Here is a 19,005-nt window from a genome sequence, read left to right as displayed (position 1 = left end):
GAAAGGTCTCTTTCTGTAACCATTCTGTGAGGCTGCAGGTTGTTGGTAACTTGAGTCTCTGACTGGATGAAAAGTAGGGTGCTGAAGGCTGGGAGCATTGCTGCCTCTGCTACTGAAAGGAGGGCCAGGCCTCCTTTCAATGGGTGGGATTAACCCCAGAGACTGAGCGGTCAAACTTGCATCCTTCAGTTTTTCTGGTAAGTTGCCCGTCTTTATACTGAAAAGACCTTCCCCTTCAAAAGGAAGATTGTCCAAGCTTACTTCTGGTGTCCATAATTATACAAGAGGATCAAAGCCATGCACGCATCCTGATAGTCACAGCAGACCCAAACCTATGGCAGCAATCCGAGGCATTGAAGGAAGCTCTGAGGAAATACCTAGCTACATTCTGACCTTCCAATAAGATGGCGTTAGACAACCTTCTCCTGTCTTTAGGTACGTCCTGGAGAAGACAACATTCTCCCAGAGAAGGAACTGGTCACAAGCCATAACTGCCTGATAAGTCACCAATTCACCATCCTAATACTGGGGGATGAGGAGAATACCTTTCTCCTCAATGAGTCAATCTTCTTTCCCCTCTGTCACTCAGGGTGAAGTGTAGTTGTCCCTACCTTGCCCTGTTGCTGGCAGCAACTATTACCAGCAAGTTGTTCACAGGGTGGGTATGAAAATACGAGAACCTGTCCAAGGGTATCTGGTATAGTTTGTCCGCCTTCTTTAAGATAGGCAGACAAGAGGTGGGATTGGACCACACAAATTTGGCCAACTACAAAAACCCAGTCAGGATGGGGAGTGATATCAACAGATCCAGGGGAATCAGACCACAGGATCTCTGGGCTTCCAGATTCCTTGCAGATGAAACATCACCACCACATCCACAAGAAGAGTAACTAAAGAGGTCTTGGCATGGTCATCAGTAAGTCCCTGGGCCCTGTTATCCAAGGTTTTCAAAACCCAAAGCAGTGGTAACTTAAACTGTTTCACTCCAGGGGCTGTCAGGAATAAATCAATGAGAACACAGCAATTCTATCTGATGAAATATTAATACAAGTAAGTGTGCTCTTACCTAAAACTTCAATTTATTAGATATAAGCACACAGACATAAGCAATAGGTTTAGAACAATCCAAATAATTACCTAGAATCTGAGATGGTATAATGTGCAGCAGGTCAGCAACGGCCCATTGCTTCCCCACTGGGGAGTCTGGTGTCAGAAAAAAGTCTCAGAATAGCTTCAGATAATTCCTCCCAAGTACACTCTTGTATCTAGTTTTTATTTTTTTACTAAACTAACTTTTACAAAAGACACAGCTCATAGTGACCCCCTACTGAGTCATCACCTCTCTACTTCAATAAACTACTTAACAAATATTCCTAACAATATTAGTCGTAATAAGGTTCTACATCTAAGGTGCATAAATTGAAGATTCTCATCCACTTATTTTCTTTCAGTCTCAATTTGTTGACTTTCTTCCCTCCTCCCATTCTGATTAGCAGAAACTGCAAGACTCTGGTTGTTTGACCTTGCCTCCAAAAGCCCTGCTTGTTCAAATTAACTCTTAACTATGTGGTGTTCTATTTTATTAATTAATGGTGGTGAATACACACAATATGATAGTAACAGATCTGGAGGGAGGAATGGGAACCCAGTCCTTTGTAGCAGAATTTGATAGAGACCTCAGATGAGGGATCAGAAGATGATCCAAGAGAGGACCAACAACGGGATCTGTTTTCTTCCCAACTGGAGACGAAGATCATAACCCTGAAACTGAGGATACACACCACCTTTTATGAGTTGTGCCCTTCACACCTGGATCCAGGACATGTATTGAACCTGAAAGGCAGACTTGGTTTGTTATAATGACAGAACTCTCCAGAACTGAGAAAGTAGCCAGAACCGAAATAGGAATTGGGTCAGAGAACAGTGGATCTGAAGACACTCATGGGTTTGTCTCTTTTGTTACTGAAGCTAGAGGTGGAACAGGATCCTGTGGCAGCCTTACCAGAATCAGACAAGATCCACAGTTCTGATGCACAGGAACTGGCACTGCTAGAGTTGGCCATCTTGCTTCTATGCTGTTTCTTCCTTGGTGTCTCAAAATCCAAAACTGAAGGCAATGATGACCCTCATTCAGAGAGACACCACATACATACATCTGGAAGAGGTAGCTGAACTGACCCTGGTCCTGCTGCCACAGAGATTACATCAAAGTCCGACTGCTGTGAGGCATGAGGTATGGTATGAACAAGACCAGCTGAACTGTTCTTAACCTTTCTTACAGAACCAGGGTGTGGGATCTGACCAGACAGCCTCAATTTGGACATCACCACATTGGGGGTTTGACTGGGGGAAGCCATAGGAACTGATCCCAGTCCCAATAGCGGCTGCGGCTTCTTGGAACCCTGCACTCAAGCAAAACAGACTGAGGCCACCGGGGCCAAGGCTGGCTCTTTAGACCATTGAACCGAAATCAGAACAGATACAGAGGGTCTAGCCTCAAGGGCTTCCGTAAGTAGTAGTAGTTGTAGGTGAGTCTTCCTGTCTTTGCAAGCTCTGGGGAGAGTTGGGGTGAAAGTCTGGCATTCATGAAGAGGTTTAAGAAAGTAATATTTAAATTAACAGTCCAATGAAGTTAATGCATGCAAAAGAAGTTCACACTTCTCAATCACGGTTTCACGCTGTCTGCGATCATCACTGCATTGGTTTACATTTGCAAGGTTTTCTTTGCAATCATAGGGGCTAGGAATTGACTATTTTTCAAATGAAAGCTTAGATTCTATAGAATATGAATGTCATATGGTCCACAAATAAAAAAACAGGTCAGATTGAATTCATGGCCAAGCATTTGACAGCCCTGCCCATGAATCTCAAGGAAATTGTAAACTTTTTTTTTTTAAACACCCATTACAAGCAACTAACTTCAAGCAACACAAAATGATACTAGTATATGAGATAAGCAGTTCCAGTTTCAACAATTAACAAAAACAACTAGGAATTAAGAATACAGACAACGTGAATTTTTTCACAGATGACAGGACAGATACCTAGGCACACTGCAAGGCTAATTTGTGTCAACAGTTCTGGACTGAGAACATAGCACATAGCTCCAAAAGCTTGGATCTATGAAGCCAACTTGATGAATGACAGTCTTATTATGGTACAAGTTCTGTATCAAAAGAGAAATGATAAGACAAACGTTAAATCACTTAAGATTTATGAAGGATAACTTACAGGATATTGATCCAAATCAACAGGTTGTCTAAAAGGCTCAGAATCTTCGCATTGGAAAATTAAATTCACCAGTTCCATACATTGTTTCTTCCAGGTATTTTCATCATAGTTAATTTTCACATTGTTTCGTCTCTTCATAACCCGTCTCTTAAAAAAAAAAATTACTTCCTTAAAAAATTAAGTTACAAAAATAATTCCAATTAGAATTTTAAACATGTTGCAGAAATTGCTGGCTAAACTTCGAGTAGTATCTTAGTAAAGAAACAGAAAATTAATAGCAAAAAAAAATGCAAAAAGCATTCTACTTTTTGCATTTTTTGTAATTCCTTCTCTTCAATTTTTGATAAGTGTTGAGTAAGAATTTTCTCCTCTTCAATCCAGTTTTTCTGATTGGCTGGCCTAGAGGATCAAGCATGCTATTATATTTAAGCGTGATAGGGATGCATAGATGCTCTCTTTCTTGATCTCTGAAAATTCCTTTAGGAAAACAACTATACCCAGTGATCAAAGGGGTTAAACCCACATCTTGGGGGTTTTTTTAGCTGTTTTCTTGCTAGAAACACTGTCCTGTGTCCCTCAAGTATAAACCTTAAAGAAAAGGCCTAAGACTTTGTTTCCTGAATTCCAACGGTTTACACATTAGGTTCATATACTCAGACTAAGGTCAGAAGGGACCATCATGATTAAGGATAAGATTGTGTGTCAGATATTTTTGGTAAAAATCACGGATAGGTCACTGGCAATAAAGAAAAACTAACAGAAGCTGTGACCTGTCCATGACTTTTACCAAAAACATTTGTGACAAAACTGGGATCAGCGGGTCCCTGCAGCGGGGCAGCTGCACAGCAGGTGGGAGCAGCTGGGGCTCCCCCCCAACCTGCTGGGATCGCTGGGGCTCCAGGGGCCGCCACAGGCAGCAGGGGTACCCCACAGCTCCCTGCCCCTGCAGGGGACTCTACATCTCCCCACTGCTGCAGGCTGAAGCCACGGAGGTCACTGGAAGTCACGGATTCAGTGACTTCTGCGACTTCCGTGATTAAATCATAGCCTTAATCATAATCATCTAATCTAACCTCCTGTACATAGCAGGCCACAGAGCCTCACCCAACCACTCCTATAATAGCCCCTTAATGTCTGGCTGAGTTACTGAGTCTCAAATCTTGATTTAAAGACTTTGAGTTACTAAAAATCCACCATTTACTCCAGTTCAAACCAGCAAGTGACCTGTACCCCATGTTGCAAAGGAAGGTGGAAAACCCCCCACAGTCTCTGCAAATCTGACCCGAGGGGAAATTCCTTCCCGACCCCAAATATGTTCATCGGTTACACCCTGAACATGTGAGAGACACCCACCAGCCAGACACCCTGGAAAGAATTCTCTGTAGTAACTGAGAGCCCTCCTCATCTTGTGTCCCATCTCCAGCTGTTGAAGTTATTTGCTAGTAGCAGCTGAAGATGAGCCATATGCCATTTAGGCAACCGCATCATACCATCTCCTCCATAAATTTATCAAGATCAGTCTTCAAACAAGTTAGATTTTTTACCCCCAAATACTGCCTTGGAAGGCTATTGCAGAACTTCACTTCTCTGATGGTTAGAAACCTTTGCCTAATTTCAAGCCTAAACTTGTTGATGGCCAGTTCATAGCCATTTGTTCTTGTGCCAACATTGGCCCTTATGTTAAATAACTCCTCTTCTTTTCTGGTGTTTATCCCTGTGATGTATTTAGAGAGAGCCATCATTTTGCCTCTTAGCATTTATTTTGTTAGCCTCAACAAGCCAGGCTCCTTAAGTTTCCCAGTTCTCCTTTCCTCTTATCCTGGTAGCCCTTCTCTGCACCTATTCCACTTTGAATTCATCCTTCTTAAACATGGGAACCCAAAATTGCACCAGTATTCCAGATAAGGTCTCATCAGTGCCTTATACAATGATCCTAACACTTCTCTTTCCCTATTGGAAACATCTTGCCTGATACATCAGAGGATTGCATTAGCCTTTTTTCAGGTCCACATCACATTGGTGGCTCAGTCATCCTAAGATTGACCAATACACCCAGGTCTTTCTCCTCTTTCATTACTTCCAACTGATGTGTCCCCAACTTACAGCAAAAATTATTAGTCCCTAAATGCATGAGTTTGCACTCTGCATTATTAAATTTAATCCCATTTCTATTATTCCAGTTTTCAAGGTCATCCAAACCTTCTTTTATGCTATTCTGGTCCTTTTCTATATTGGCAATACCTCCCAACTTTTTTGTCATCTACAAATATTAGTACATTTCCACTTTTTGTGCCAAGGTCATTAATGAAAATGTTAATGAAGATTGGTCCCAAGACTGATCCTTGAGGAATTTCATTAGTAACCTCCCTCTAGCATGCCAGTTCACCTTTCAGCATGACCAATTACAACATCCCCTTTAACCAGTGCCTTAGCTCATCATCTGATTCTTGTATTAATCCCTATCTTCTCCAATTTCACTAATAACTTCCCCTGTGGAATTATATCAACCACTTTACTGAAATCCAGATAGATTACATCTATTGCATTTCCTTTGTCTACAAAACTAATTATTGTCACAAAGAAAGAAATCAGGTTGCTCTGGCATGATCTACCCTTTGCAATACCATGTTTTATTTTAACCCAATCATCATTTACCACTGTACCTTGTTATTACTTTTTCTTTCAAAATTTGTTTTAATACCTTGCATATAATTAGGGTCAAACTAAAGGGCCTGTAGTTTCTTGGATCACTTTATTCCTTTCTTAAATTAGGTACTATGTTTGCAGGTTATTCAGTTATTGAAATCTGTTTTAATATCTGTTTTATCCATTGCATGTTCTGCATTATGACTTCATTACAGGAATAAGTAAAAAAACTGAAGAAATCTTTAAAAAATTGTATCCGATTATTTGCAGTTATCACCAGGAAAGTTAGGAAAGACATTAATTACAAAAGGTAGCACGCTCCACTAAGTTCTGCTACTTCACTACTGTTTCTGCTGACCAACTTTTCAGACAGGTAGTATTTCAATTTCAATATTTATGGTCAGGACAGACCAACTCACTTTTACTCTTCTGCAAGAACTTCTTGGAAGACATTTATCATCCTCCTATAAAACAGACCACACACCACTTCAAAAATAATTCACAACATAAAATAGGTAATGATTGAGACAAAAGCTGCCATTATAATTTATACGACAATGAAAATAGTAAACATACTATCTATTGTGATGGACGTTATAGAAAACTATCCAGTGAAGCTAGGAGTTCCAACAGTTCCTGACAAGCCAAGAGGGAAACATCAAAGGGGATACTGCAGCCTTTAAGGAGGCCTCAAATTAGGAGTGACTTATTTAGGACCCTAAACACAAATCAATTCTCAACATTCCTGGCTCCAGCATCATATCCTGAACCTCAATGGATGGATGATACTGGAAGCCTTGATGCAAAGGCACACAGAGTTGGGGGTTTCATTGATGCATCAGAGGGATGCTTGCACTCTTGGTACCTCTTATTGGATGCTTTTTATATAAAAAGGATACCTTATGACAAGCCAGGGCTCAATGCCACCAACTTTAAGCACTAAAGGGAATGAGAGACTGTGTGTGGCAGATGAAAAATCTTAAGTTTTTCAAGTTTTGCCTGTCTAGCTCAGAAGCAAAAGATGATCAGGCATGAAAATCCCACCAAAAGTAACTCTAGAGAAACACTGTTTTTCATGGTTTAAGTAGTAAGAGTCACTTACGGACTGAATTTCAGAGTTTCCATGGTCTTAGTCCTGAATAGAGAACATGTGCCTTTCAGCATTTTTAAAAACTTTTTCTTAGGAATAAAAAATGCTTGAAATGTCTTTTTGGTAAAAGTAGTATACTATTTTTTAATTTTATGTATACTACCAATATACCAAAAGGTGGCACTCCAAATGTACACAATGCTGTATGCATTGCTATCAACAGCTCACCACATTATAATAAATGCATTAGACTATAATTCTCAACTATTGAAGTAAATGTTAGTTTTATATTGCACAATCAAATGCAGTAATCAATCAATTTTATCTTTTTTAAATAAAGAAAAGAATTCAGAGCAAAAGTATGAACGTAATTATACCAAAGAGTAATGGCTCTCATCACATCTATAATTTTGTGTTCTGAACCCTTGGCGTTATTTTTTAATTATACAATGATTTTTTACCCCAATTAAAAAAAATACCCGGAGTTGCATACAATTTAATAAATATGTCTTCAGATGTAGTTATATATGTATATACTACACATGTAATAATAGGTATGGAGCAACTGAGCCACACACAATGGGGGGTGGGGGGAAGAATTATACTACATTTGATAAGTGATTTATCTGTAAAATGTACACTCCATGCGCAATATTTACATATAAATATCCACAACTCAAAATTATTGAAATATAGATATGAAATATAGATATGAAATATGGTACATCTACCTATACCAGATCCAAACATCCTCAAACTTTGGGGAAGTTCAAATAATGGACTGGGTGTTTGCATAAATAAAAATTATGTATAAAATATATGGATATGTGGCAGGTATACTTCTATAACCCAGATGTTTGTAATTGTGGCATATTATAAAAATACAGGTTTTAAAAAATATTTAAAATTAGTTTTGCTGCTGCCAATAACTAGACTTACAGTTCTACTTGATCACAGCTAATAAGCTCCTACTTTGAATATTTGTTTAAAATAAAAAACAATGAGTTTATTACCAGATCAGCAGCATCAAGAGAGTCCTGCTCATCTTCTGTTGTATTACTAAGCTCAAATATGTTTGTACAAACTGGATCACTGTAAAGTAGAATTAAAAGCTTTACTACATGAATAATGGAAAAATGTTTACCACTTTCTAGACTTTAAAAAACATATGAACGCTGGAAAATAATTTTCCAAGAGAATTTAAGGTTTGAAAAGGCATGCTTAAGGAAGGCATTTCAAGCTCAGTAAACAGGGCATTGGCAACATAATTTAATTAAAAATGCCTTACCAATTTCAAATGATTTCTGCAGAATCTGCCAGCTAATTCATATATTATAATATGTATCCATCTCAGCTTCCTAACTTTAGGATTGTAAATGAATTTAGAGTGGCCGGCTAGAAGTTTTTCCACTGAAAAAGCAGGTGGTAGTGGTTGAGAAAGGAAGGGATATAAAATGTTCTGAATTCTCTATTTAGGAAAGAATGTAGTACATGTTTAACAATCTCTCTCAGGTTAACTAAAGCATTTTAAGATTAATGTCTTCAGTAGGACAAACGGTAACTTGCTTTGCTTGGAACATCTCCATGCTAGATGGTTTAAAAGCACTAGTTTGTTGATTAGCCTTTAGATGAGGTCTTTAATTCTGATCTAGATAAAAAAGGAGAGCCTACAGGTTTTCCTATAGTGTGAAAAATAATATAAAATCTCAAATGCACCAGATCAGGCAGATTAAAAAAGAGTAGAGAATACTTGTGTGTGACAAACAGTAAAACTGACTTACCTCTAAATGCCTAATGAAACTATATTCAGAGTAGACGTGTGGGGATGAACAAAAAACCTTTGCTTGCAGCTAAAAGTTCTCTCATGAACAAGTTCTACAGAATGACCTTTCTCAAATCTTCATTAATAAATGGTGATTAAATGGGAGTGCTAAAAATGTCCCTTTACTAGACATATCAAGATGCTTCAAAGTTAGTTTAATAAATAGTTCAGGAAATGTTTAGCACGTGAAAGTTTCTGAAGGCTTCAAATATTCTTCTTTGCAAAAAAAAAAAAAAAAAAATACGGAGTCAGCACTTGAATTTCCCTATTTTGGCTATCTCCAACCCAGGTAAATGAAATATGTATACAATTATATTCAGACTGAAATATGACTTACTCAATGAACTTTAACAGCTGTTTAGTGATCTTCTTAGCAGACCGAGCAATAGCACTCTTAGGTTCATTGAAGGTGCTGGCATTACTTTCAATGCATCTGACTTCCCACACCAAGGCAGAGATCCTCCTTTAAGATTATAAAACAAATTAATATTCTTTAATACTAAAAAGAAGGAGTGAAGAAAAATAACTCAGTAAATATCTGTCCCTATTAGGTCTAGTATACTAAACTGTCAATCCTTTAGTACAGAACCCCATCTTAATCTCATTTAAAACAATTCATATGGAAAACAGCATAAAATATTCAGGGTTAGCCAGAGAAGTGGCAGCTGTAGGGGGGAGGAGAGGGAGACCTCAAAATTGATGCAAAAATGATAATAAAATATTTTAAGTAGTTACCAACTTGTTTGCACCTCTACTGAATATTAAGGTATATAGTTACAAGAATGTCACAGCCAGGATGATTGAAAACATAATATACATGTTTAGCTAATTATGCTACAAAATGTTGAAGCTAATCAAAGAAATTCCAGAGGGTTTCTGCTTCAATCTCCCAAGGATAAGCAAACATCAAGTAGACAAACCATGTAAATACTTTTAGGAAGAAACCTGATTATGAACAGACTGTATGGTTCAATTAGAGAAACAAATCCAGAGGTAAAGTGAGCCTAATTCCATCTCTTCTCCGCCCTCTCCCCCCCCCCCCCGAAAAAAACAAACCCCACACTTTTCAAAGAAAAATCTGATTTTAAACCCACAAAAGATTTCTAGAAATATCCTTATTGAAATGGATTTATTTTGTCTTCATTCTTGGACAACATTTACGGGGGAAAAACGTTTTACACAAGACACTGCTAACTTCCAACTCATGTTTCCACTTAAAGTTGAAAAAACCTTTGTTGTTTCTCAAATGCTTAAGATGGTATAAGCTTCTTTTAATGTATTTTTCCAACTATTTTGTATCAAAATGCACACCTTCGTATAATAACTGCCTGATATCATTGCAGTATGAATAGTAAGATGTTTTATATACAAATATAGCAAGGACATTTGATATTAGACTAATTACTAATGAAAGAAGCCATTTAAGCATAGAATATTTAGATTAATGGGGAATTAATTGATTACTGACAGCAGACAAGCAAACCCTCACCCAACACAAGAGAAAAAAAATCGTTCGAAAAATTGCCATGTAGAGTCAACAACTTAGGCTAAAGACTTTCTAAGAGTTAGATAACTTTAAAAAGCTGTTCTGAGAATTAAAAACTCTTATATTAAGGACAAGATTTTTTTAGACTATTTGAAAACAATTTCATTTCCTGTCAAACTAATGAAAAGGAAAAAAAATCTCAGAAAATGGACTGAATAAAAAGAATATTAAAACTAAGAATTTTCTGGATCTTTCCTGCCACAAGAAAACAAAGGCAATAAAGAAATGTTGCATATTCAGGAGCTCAAAGTACCACCTAAACCAAAACCAAAGGCCTGAAGCCAATGAAAGAGAGAGCAACCAACCTGAATCTAAGCAAGCATGAATGGGGTGTTTTCTTATAATTTCACAAAAGAAAAAGGGTTTCAGATTCTAAAGTGAGCACTCTCAGTCCCCGATATGCTGCTTAAACAGCAAACACTCCATAACTCATCCTGTCCACCTCTACAAGAAAGAAGAAAAAAGAGAAGACTCAAGAGGAAGCCACCCCAAGACTTCAACATGGATTGGTGAGAGGAAGTTAAAGTCACCGCCAAGGGATTAGATTTAAAACTCCTGTAATTATTTCCTGGAACACTGAAATGCTGTTGTAACTTAAAATACTAACAGTTTCTCCTGTTAGTCAAGTGATTAGACTATGTATTCATGAGAAGAGACAGGCTAAACATTGGTAAACAAAAAAGGGGGATTCAATTGGATTTTAGATTTTTAATATTTCTTAACTGGTCTGTCACAAGATAGCTCTTTAAATGGCTTCTTCTAAGTAACTGATTTAAATATTTTCTTGGGCTTCATAAGATGGTTTTTAAGATTGCTTACTTTATCAAATATAAATTGGCTGGTTATTTATTAATAACCAACAGGTCCACATTCCCTGAAACAAAATACTTTTGTCCATCTATAAACATTCTTCGTTATCGAAGGATATACTAAAAAATGGATTCACAATAATTTTGGGAAATAATATACTTTGGTCTTAACTTACCAACAGAAGCACACTTCACAGGTGTTCACTATCAGGGGCATAATCTCTGTCAAAAGCTCTCCATAGAAAGCCATACAGAAGAGATTGTAATAGAAATAACCAGTTTATCATTTGTGTTCAGCCATTTGTGCTATTTCCTTTTCCTTTCTTTAATAATGAAATAGCCCTGGTTAATAACTGATTACTTTGCTTGGGCTTAAATGTTTGCATGCAATCCCCTAAGCAATGTAGAAGAATCCCTAAGAGTCAATAGTGGAAGTCACACTCCTGAGTTGGCAGTAAGAAACACCAGGAGCTGGCCTCCCATTTCTTGTTGCTTTAAACTAAATGTTTTTAGGAATTTTGAAAACAAAATTACTTAGCATCCAACAATTATAAGTACCCCTTTCTACATCACACAGTAATTTTTTTTTTCCTCCCACCCCTTCAATTTTGAGATTCATGTTAATGCTAGTCAAGCATTTGGGATTTAGCATATTCCTGGCCAAAGTGCAAATACTTTCATATTTTTCCACAACTATCAGACTACACAATCAACCATACATTGAGCGGAATGCTTTCATGAGTCAGTTAAGTTGGAAAAAAAAAATACAAATCAAGATAAAACTACATTAAAATTAGTTAATTTGTATATGAAGTTTGTGTCCGCCAGGCTCCCACGAGTTAGTCCTCAAAACCACTTCTACTTCCAAGGTAATATTCACAATGGCAGGGTTTTTTTTCCCCAGCTATCCAAAATATTGATGGCTCAGAATAAGCATTCTGGCACCCCCAGGTTCTGAAATCTCACTTGCATAGTCACTACTGCATTTGGCCTGAGTTCCTTTGAAGGTTCATAAGCTTTCAAGGCCATTTATTATTTTAAAACAATGCGACCCATCTGAAAAGGATAAAAACCCTGTTACTTAATTGGTACTGTATATTGTATCAAATTCTATTTTGAGCCACACAGACCTGATGCCTCTTTTGGTATCAGAGTACTGAGAATGCAGCATACAGAACACTCATGTATTTGTGTTATCTTAGTCACCTCTAAAGAAAGAAGTGCTATTCCAAAAGAGAACAACCCCCCCCCCCAAAAAACCCACACCAGCAGAAAAGGAAGTGAAAAGAAAAATAAATATTGTTAAAATATGCCCTCTCTACCACAATGCCCTAAAACATAACCATCTCCAACTGGGTTCTTCCCCACCTGCCATCTATCCTTATCATCATGACCTGAGAAGAAGGATTGAGTAAAGGTCCTCTGCAAGAAACTGAGGACTCAAGTTATAAGCAAATGGAGGTGATGTGCTGCATGGCCATGTACAGGGCTTAATTTTACCACTTCCTATTCCAAATCCTTATAGCTATTTATCGGAATGCATCCGATGAAGTGAGCTGTAGCTCACGAAAGCTTATGCTCAAATAAATTTGTTAGTCTCTAAGGTGCCACAAGTACTCCTTTTCTTTATAGCTATTTAACAACCAAATTATAATTGGCAAATATATATTTACCACTTTATCCACAAATCTCAAAGCACTTCACAAAAAGGTGAGTTTTATCACCATTTTACAGATGAGGAAACTAAAATGCAGAGATAATAGAGGTCTGATTTTCAGGAGTGTTGGGCATGTACAACTCCCATTAAAGTCAATGGGCACTGCAGGCGTTCAGCATCTCTGAAAACCAGGCCCCATGTATCATAACTAAAACACTCTTAACATTCTCAAACATACCTATGCGACTTAGGTACCCAAGTCCCATTTTCAGAAGGGTTTCAGAAGATGAGATTCAGGCTCCTAAGTCACTAAAATGCCCCAGTCCCATTTTCAGAAAATTTACCTCAAATCTATGGCAAGCGTGGCACTTCAGAAATTCAGTTTACGTTGCCTGACTGCTGCAGTTTTCATGCTTGTTTATTCCAAAATAGCTCAACTAATTGTTTATAAATAATTTAAACCAATGTTTATAATTGTGATATCACTAGAAGAGAAAACAAGGAACTAGTATCTTAGTTTTTTTTAATATTACAGAACTAATCACTTTTCAGATAACTATAAAATATTAGTAGCTTTGCATTCATACAGTGCTATTCATTTTCAGTTTTTACAAACAGAACATTTTGCCTTTTTGGTGCGTTGTCCAAAAAAATGTTTAGATCTTTGTAGGTCACTTAACTTGATGGAAACTTAGTGAAGATAATACAGATTTCCTCTTTTCTACTGCTAAAGTAGACTAACCTGTAAAACCGGTTGATTAGTCTCATCCGAATAGTGCAAAGATCCGTTGGATAAGCTATCACTGTACAGTACTTTGGATATGTACTCAGATCAACTGGACCAGCAAAAGCTGCTGAAATGTCTGTCAAAAATAGTAATATTTCAGTTAGTTGAGCTAACAAATTCAAAGCCTGTATACATATGGATTTTCATACAAGCATTCACACGTTATACTATAACCACGGTTAACAAAACAGGTTATGTATAAACCTATGAACCTGAATACAGATTTGTGATAAAGGTTGTATACCAGGTTGCACACGTAACTACAGTACTTTATCATAAATCTTTAAAAAAAGGATCAGCACTATGTCTCAGATACCGATTTATAAAAGTTTACTGCTATGAGAGCAAAGAACTGCCTAATTTTCTGTGTTCTCACCAAGATTCAGAAGCTGATCAATGCCACTGATAATCCGCTCACATACTTCATCTCGAGATCTTTTCCCCCATTCTCCCTCTTGGGGTTTGTATAGTAGCTTCTCCATTTCTTCGTAAGTTACAGAAAGACTAGCTCCTAATTCCTCAGGTTGATCAACTATAGTTGTATGGTAAATGGGGAGGTGAGAGAAGAAAACACAAACAAAAGAATAAATGAAAATATAATAAGCTATATGGTTGCCAAGTTTGACACTATGTAAAATCTTGCCTAATCTCGTAAGATGGGGAGTTTGATGTTTAGGAACACAATGTCTTTAACCTCTCTTTGTTGCAGATGAGTTTTTAGAATACTCTGCCATCTAATGTAGGAATGGCCAATTTTGTTTTTAAATGAAGGAAATTGTATATAAGTAGCTGTTAATACTGTTTGCACTTACAGACTGTCTGTTTAAATTTAGGCCTGATAAGCACATGTCCACTAGCAAAAGATGTTAGTATTTTTGATTACACTACACCTTACACCGTTGATAGTCCTAGTGCAGCTACACCATTTTTCTTAGCACTGTAAGGGTAATTGAGCATATAAAGAACTCACAATATGCAGGGTAATACCACATGTTCCATGGGATAACAGAAAAAATAGTTCCTTTCAATTATGTGGTGTTCTACAATGAAATATGTTTTAAGTGACCACTCAAAGGACAAGTACCAACTCTGCTCGCAGTGCAGCAGAGACCAAAAAAGCTAACAAATGTTAATATGCCTAAAGAATAGCATGAAAAATACTGAGTATTATGCTATATATCTCAATGGCATATCACCTGAAATACTGTACCTAGTTCCTATCTCTAAAGCAAGAGTAGGCAAACTATGGACCAGGGGCCGCATCTGGCCCTTCAGATGTTTTAATCTGGCCCTCAATCTCTTGCCGGGGAGTGGGATCGGGGGCTTGCCCCGCTCCGTGCATGCTGTGGCACCACGCAGCTCCTGGAAGCAGCGGTATGTCTCTCCTCTGGTTCCTATGTGTAGGGGCAGCCAGGGAGCTCCGCATGCTGCCTCCTCCCCAAGAGCTGCCCCCACAGCTTCCATTGGCCAGGAACTGCAGCCAATGGGAGCTGCGGGGGCAGCATCTGCAGATGGGGCAGTGTGCAGTGGCCGCACCTCCACATAGGAGCTGGGGGGGAGGGGGATGCCACTGTTTCTGGGAGCTGCTTGAGGTAAGTGCCACCCAGAGCCTGCACCCCTGATCCCTTCCTGCGCCCCAACCCCCTGCCCCAGGCCTGATCACCCTCCTGCCCTCCAAACTCCTCAGTCCCAGCCTGGAGCTCCCTCCTGAACCCCAAACCCCTCATCCACATACCACAGCCCACACTCCCAACCAGAGCCCTCGCCCCTACCTAGCCCCTTGCCCAGAGCCCCCTCCTGCACTTTGAACTCCTCATTTCTGGCCACACGCCAGAACCTACACACCCCAACCAGAGCCCTCACCCCCTCCTGTACCCCAACACCCAATTCTGTGAACATTCATGGCCCGTCATACAATTTCCATACCCAGATGTGGCCCTTGACCCAAAAAGTTTGCCCATCCCTGCTCTAAAGGAATTCTAGGGTTTGGAGGGTTGGGTTTTTTTTTTTTTGAGCTAGTAGCTTCTCTCATTCACTGATCACTAATTGGTTAATGCCCCTCATCAGTGGAAATGGGAGGTGGCTCAATGTTGCTGCTAGAGGCTCCAGGATTGAGCCTAGCCCTCCAGCTCAGGCCACTGGAAGAGTTCTTCCAAAACTGCAGAAATACTCCAGGCAACCGATTATTAGCATGAAGACAAACCTAATATATTAAACTTAGTGCAATTGTGTCTCATTCTCCCTTTAGAGAAAAAATTAAATGTTACATATTATATTCATCAGACTACCAGGGTAAGATGAATGAGGAGAGAAGCTACTAGCAGAAAGTTATTCAATTTCATATTCTGCAGCACAGCTTCTTTCCTCATTCATCACTAATGAGAAATAGCATGCACTGAACAACATAAGAGGGGAAAAGAAAACAGCAGAGTTTTAAGTAGAATAATAAGTAGAAATGGAAGCATGCCCACAAAACCACAGCTTTGTAATTTAAATAATTATTTAGGAACCAACCCAACAGCACCTTCCTACCAAAGGATACCTCTACAGAAGAATGGAAATCTACTTTGCAAATCTTGATACGCGTTTCATACAATTTCCCCTTCCTCCCCACAATGCCTTTAGGGACCTTCTCCTTGATTCCTTCTCCATAAAGTTTCCAGATGTCTAGCATGCCATGCAGGATTTTAACATCTTGTCCACAGCAACTTTCTGAGATAATGGCAACTAGAAAGGTCAGCCACAAGTCCATTTAATTTGTCACTCCAATTAAACCTGTCCCCTGATGAGACTCAGATGGACAGCCTACTGCGATTGCCTAAAAACACCACTAGGCTGATACCCGATTTGCTATGGTGCTTGGTCACAGGACTCCAACCACTGTGGAGAAATTCTAATGTAGTGGAGACACTGATATTTTGTATTACAGCAGTATCCAGAGGCCAGGGCTCCATCATGCTGGGCACTGTACAAATATAGAAAAAAGTCTGTTCCAGCCCAGAAAATAACTTACTATTTCCCCTCTCACAGAAACAATTTTACCAGACCAGTGAGTAAAGTTTCTTGATTGAGTTCTGTCTGATACCAAAATGCATCAACAAGGCTAATGAAGAATCCCCACTGATTCTCTTCCAATGCCCAGACTCAACTGTAGTTGGTCCAGGTTCAGATGAAGGAGTCCCTGTTTGCAGAGGACTGGTCTTTTCACCCAGTGCAATCGAGATACCCTGACTTTCCATCAAGTCCAATGATCATGCTTCCATCACAAGACAACCTCTAACAGGAAGTAGGAGGAAGCTTCCCCTGTGACCACCATAACTGCCCACTGTGGGATTTCTTGCACCTTCTTCTGACACACCTGGTACTAGCTACGGTCAGACAGGATACTGCATTCAATGGACCATTGGTCCAATCCCATATGGCCAATGTTTATGTTTGTGTTAGACAGAACTGGGTATATGAACTAAAATGTTAGATACTCAGAGCTGGAACTTTGTTCCCCAACCTATGAGGCTTGCTTCCATATTGATTATGCAAGGGTATAGAGTGGAATTTGGGTTGGCTTTCAGAAGGTCTGTATTTAGCTGCTGAGAAAGGGATATTTGGATGTGATCGGAATGGCATCTAATTTTTCACTTCCATGATCTCTCAAGGAATTTCTGAAGGCTCATTTTAAGAAATTCCACTCAGGGCACAAAACTGATGCATGACACCAGCAATCCAAAGCCATTAGAGATAAATGGCTACTCATGACCACTACCAAACCTGTCTCGGTTCCTGGGTGAACATATTCTCAACACTGGGTCCAAAATGTTCTTGGTTTAGAACAATTGGTGACTGTAAACCCTTTCCCACAGCTGGCTAGTCATGAATGGATCCGTTGCCCTGGATAAGGCATTGATTAGTGTCTGTACACTCATGGATACCATGGGCAACTTGCAATCTAAGTCATTCTGTGACCACTATCAGCAATCTCTTAAGACTCTTAGTGTTGTGAACATGCAGGGCATAATACAGAGTCTGCATATGGTTGTCTCACATGAGAATCACCACTTAGATTTAGCCCCATGATTGTATTGTATCTGCTATTGCCTGAGGGGGATGTACCCAAATGGCAGATCCAGGTAGCTGAAACCACAATGCTGTCAAATACCCAATCCAGGGAAGGATAAGGAAGACAGATTATGTGTTGCTACTGCATGAAAATGTATAGAAATTGAAGTTATAAAACAAAACTGGGAGAAACTGAACCACCAACTTGTTCTGTTGCCAGAGACAAAAATCTGTTGTCCTGATCCGGAGTAAGGTATTTAGTTCTAGAGCCTCCAGAAAAAATGGACTACCTCTGAATACCACAGATGGAGGACATAAACCCATTAGTGATGGACAAATGAGGACAGAAGCTGTTCTGCAAAAATGGTGAGTCATGGACAGGTGACCAATTAGAAGCATGTAAAAAATTAGCCACAGAAGAGTTTTTGAAAACATACAGACTATTTAGTTTACAGAGGAGTATACAAAATAATGAACAGTATAGGGAAGGTAAATCAAGTGCTCTTATTACAGAGCAAACATGTGGAACTTATCACAAGATATCACTGAGGCCAAGAGTTTAGCCAACTTCGAAAAAGGATTAGTCAGCCGAGAATATCCACAACTACACTAGATAGGAATACAAAAATTTCAATTAGCTTGGAAAGGAAGCCAATTCCTAACTCAGGGAATTGGGAAGAAAATTCCCTTTGGGGTGGCTATTGCATGACTGCCCTCTTCAAGGTTTCATGAACTTTCCCCTCTAAAGCATTTAATATTTATAATCCAGCATCCTGTCACTGTCATTTGTATGGACCACTGGAATGACGACCATTAAAGCTGACTTTGATTCTAGTAGTAACCTTAGATATACCTTAGTCATTTATTATAAAGTTTTGCTGACTGCACATAGAGTACATATTTCATTATATTTGATAAATCAGCCTGAGTTGTGTGGTTACGATTAATGCAGGAATCTTGGCACAAGCCAAGAAGTTGAGAATTTTTAAAATGTCAACCTTAATTAGTTCAATACACCAACAAGAAAGCAGGAAGAAAACAGGGCTCTGATGCAGAGCAATTAACCACTGGAACAATTTATTACGAGTTGTGGTGGATTTACCATCGCTCATCATTTTAAAATCATAATTGGATGTTTTTCTAAAGGATATGCTCTAGGAACTATTCTGGGGAAATTCTATGTCCTATGTTATAGAGGAGGTCAGACTAGATCATCACAATGGTCCTTTCTGGCCATGGAAACAAAAGTTACAAAGGCTCCTTTGCAGAAAATTGACACAGCCACAGGATCCTATGCCTCATGACTGGTTCCACTTGTCCCCCTATTTGTTTTTAAAATGGAATACACATTTTGATCTATAGGA

General features: G+C 38.9%; 1 protein-coding gene across 4 annotated transcripts in view; it reads right to left on the bottom strand.

The window, feature by feature from the left end:
* The window catches only part of BRWD1 (bromodomain and WD repeat domain containing 1), a 110,310-nt gene that overhangs the window by 29,347 nt on the left and 61,958 nt on the right, over positions 1 to 19,005 (bottom strand). For 3 of the 4 annotated variants that reach the window (XM_043507232.1, XM_043507230.1, XM_038387132.2), the window contains exons 30-35: positions 13,965 to 14,120; positions 13,544 to 13,664; positions 9,127 to 9,252; positions 7,981 to 8,059; positions 6,297 to 6,341; positions 3,232 to 3,378 (exon numbers count right to left, since the gene is read on the bottom strand). In XM_043507232.1, the coding sequence (XP_043363167.1) occupies positions 3,232 to 3,378; positions 6,297 to 6,341; positions 7,981 to 8,059; positions 9,127 to 9,252; positions 13,544 to 13,664; positions 13,965 to 14,120 (674 nt within the window). Of the gene's footprint in view, positions 1 to 3,231; positions 3,379 to 6,296; positions 6,342 to 7,980; positions 8,060 to 9,126; positions 9,253 to 11,320; positions 11,379 to 13,543; positions 13,665 to 13,964; positions 14,121 to 19,005 lie in introns of those variants that run through there. The other variant, XM_043507236.1, reaches the window with a different exon arrangement.

This window comes from Dermochelys coriacea, chromosome 1, assembly GCF_009764565.3.
Source record: "Dermochelys coriacea isolate rDerCor1 chromosome 1, rDerCor1.pri.v4, whole genome shotgun sequence".
In the NCBI taxonomy this organism is placed as follows: Eukaryota; Metazoa; Chordata; order Testudines; family Dermochelyidae; genus Dermochelys; species Dermochelys coriacea.
Note: the sequence above shows the minus strand (reverse complement) of the source record. Positions and strands in the feature narration are given on the sequence as shown.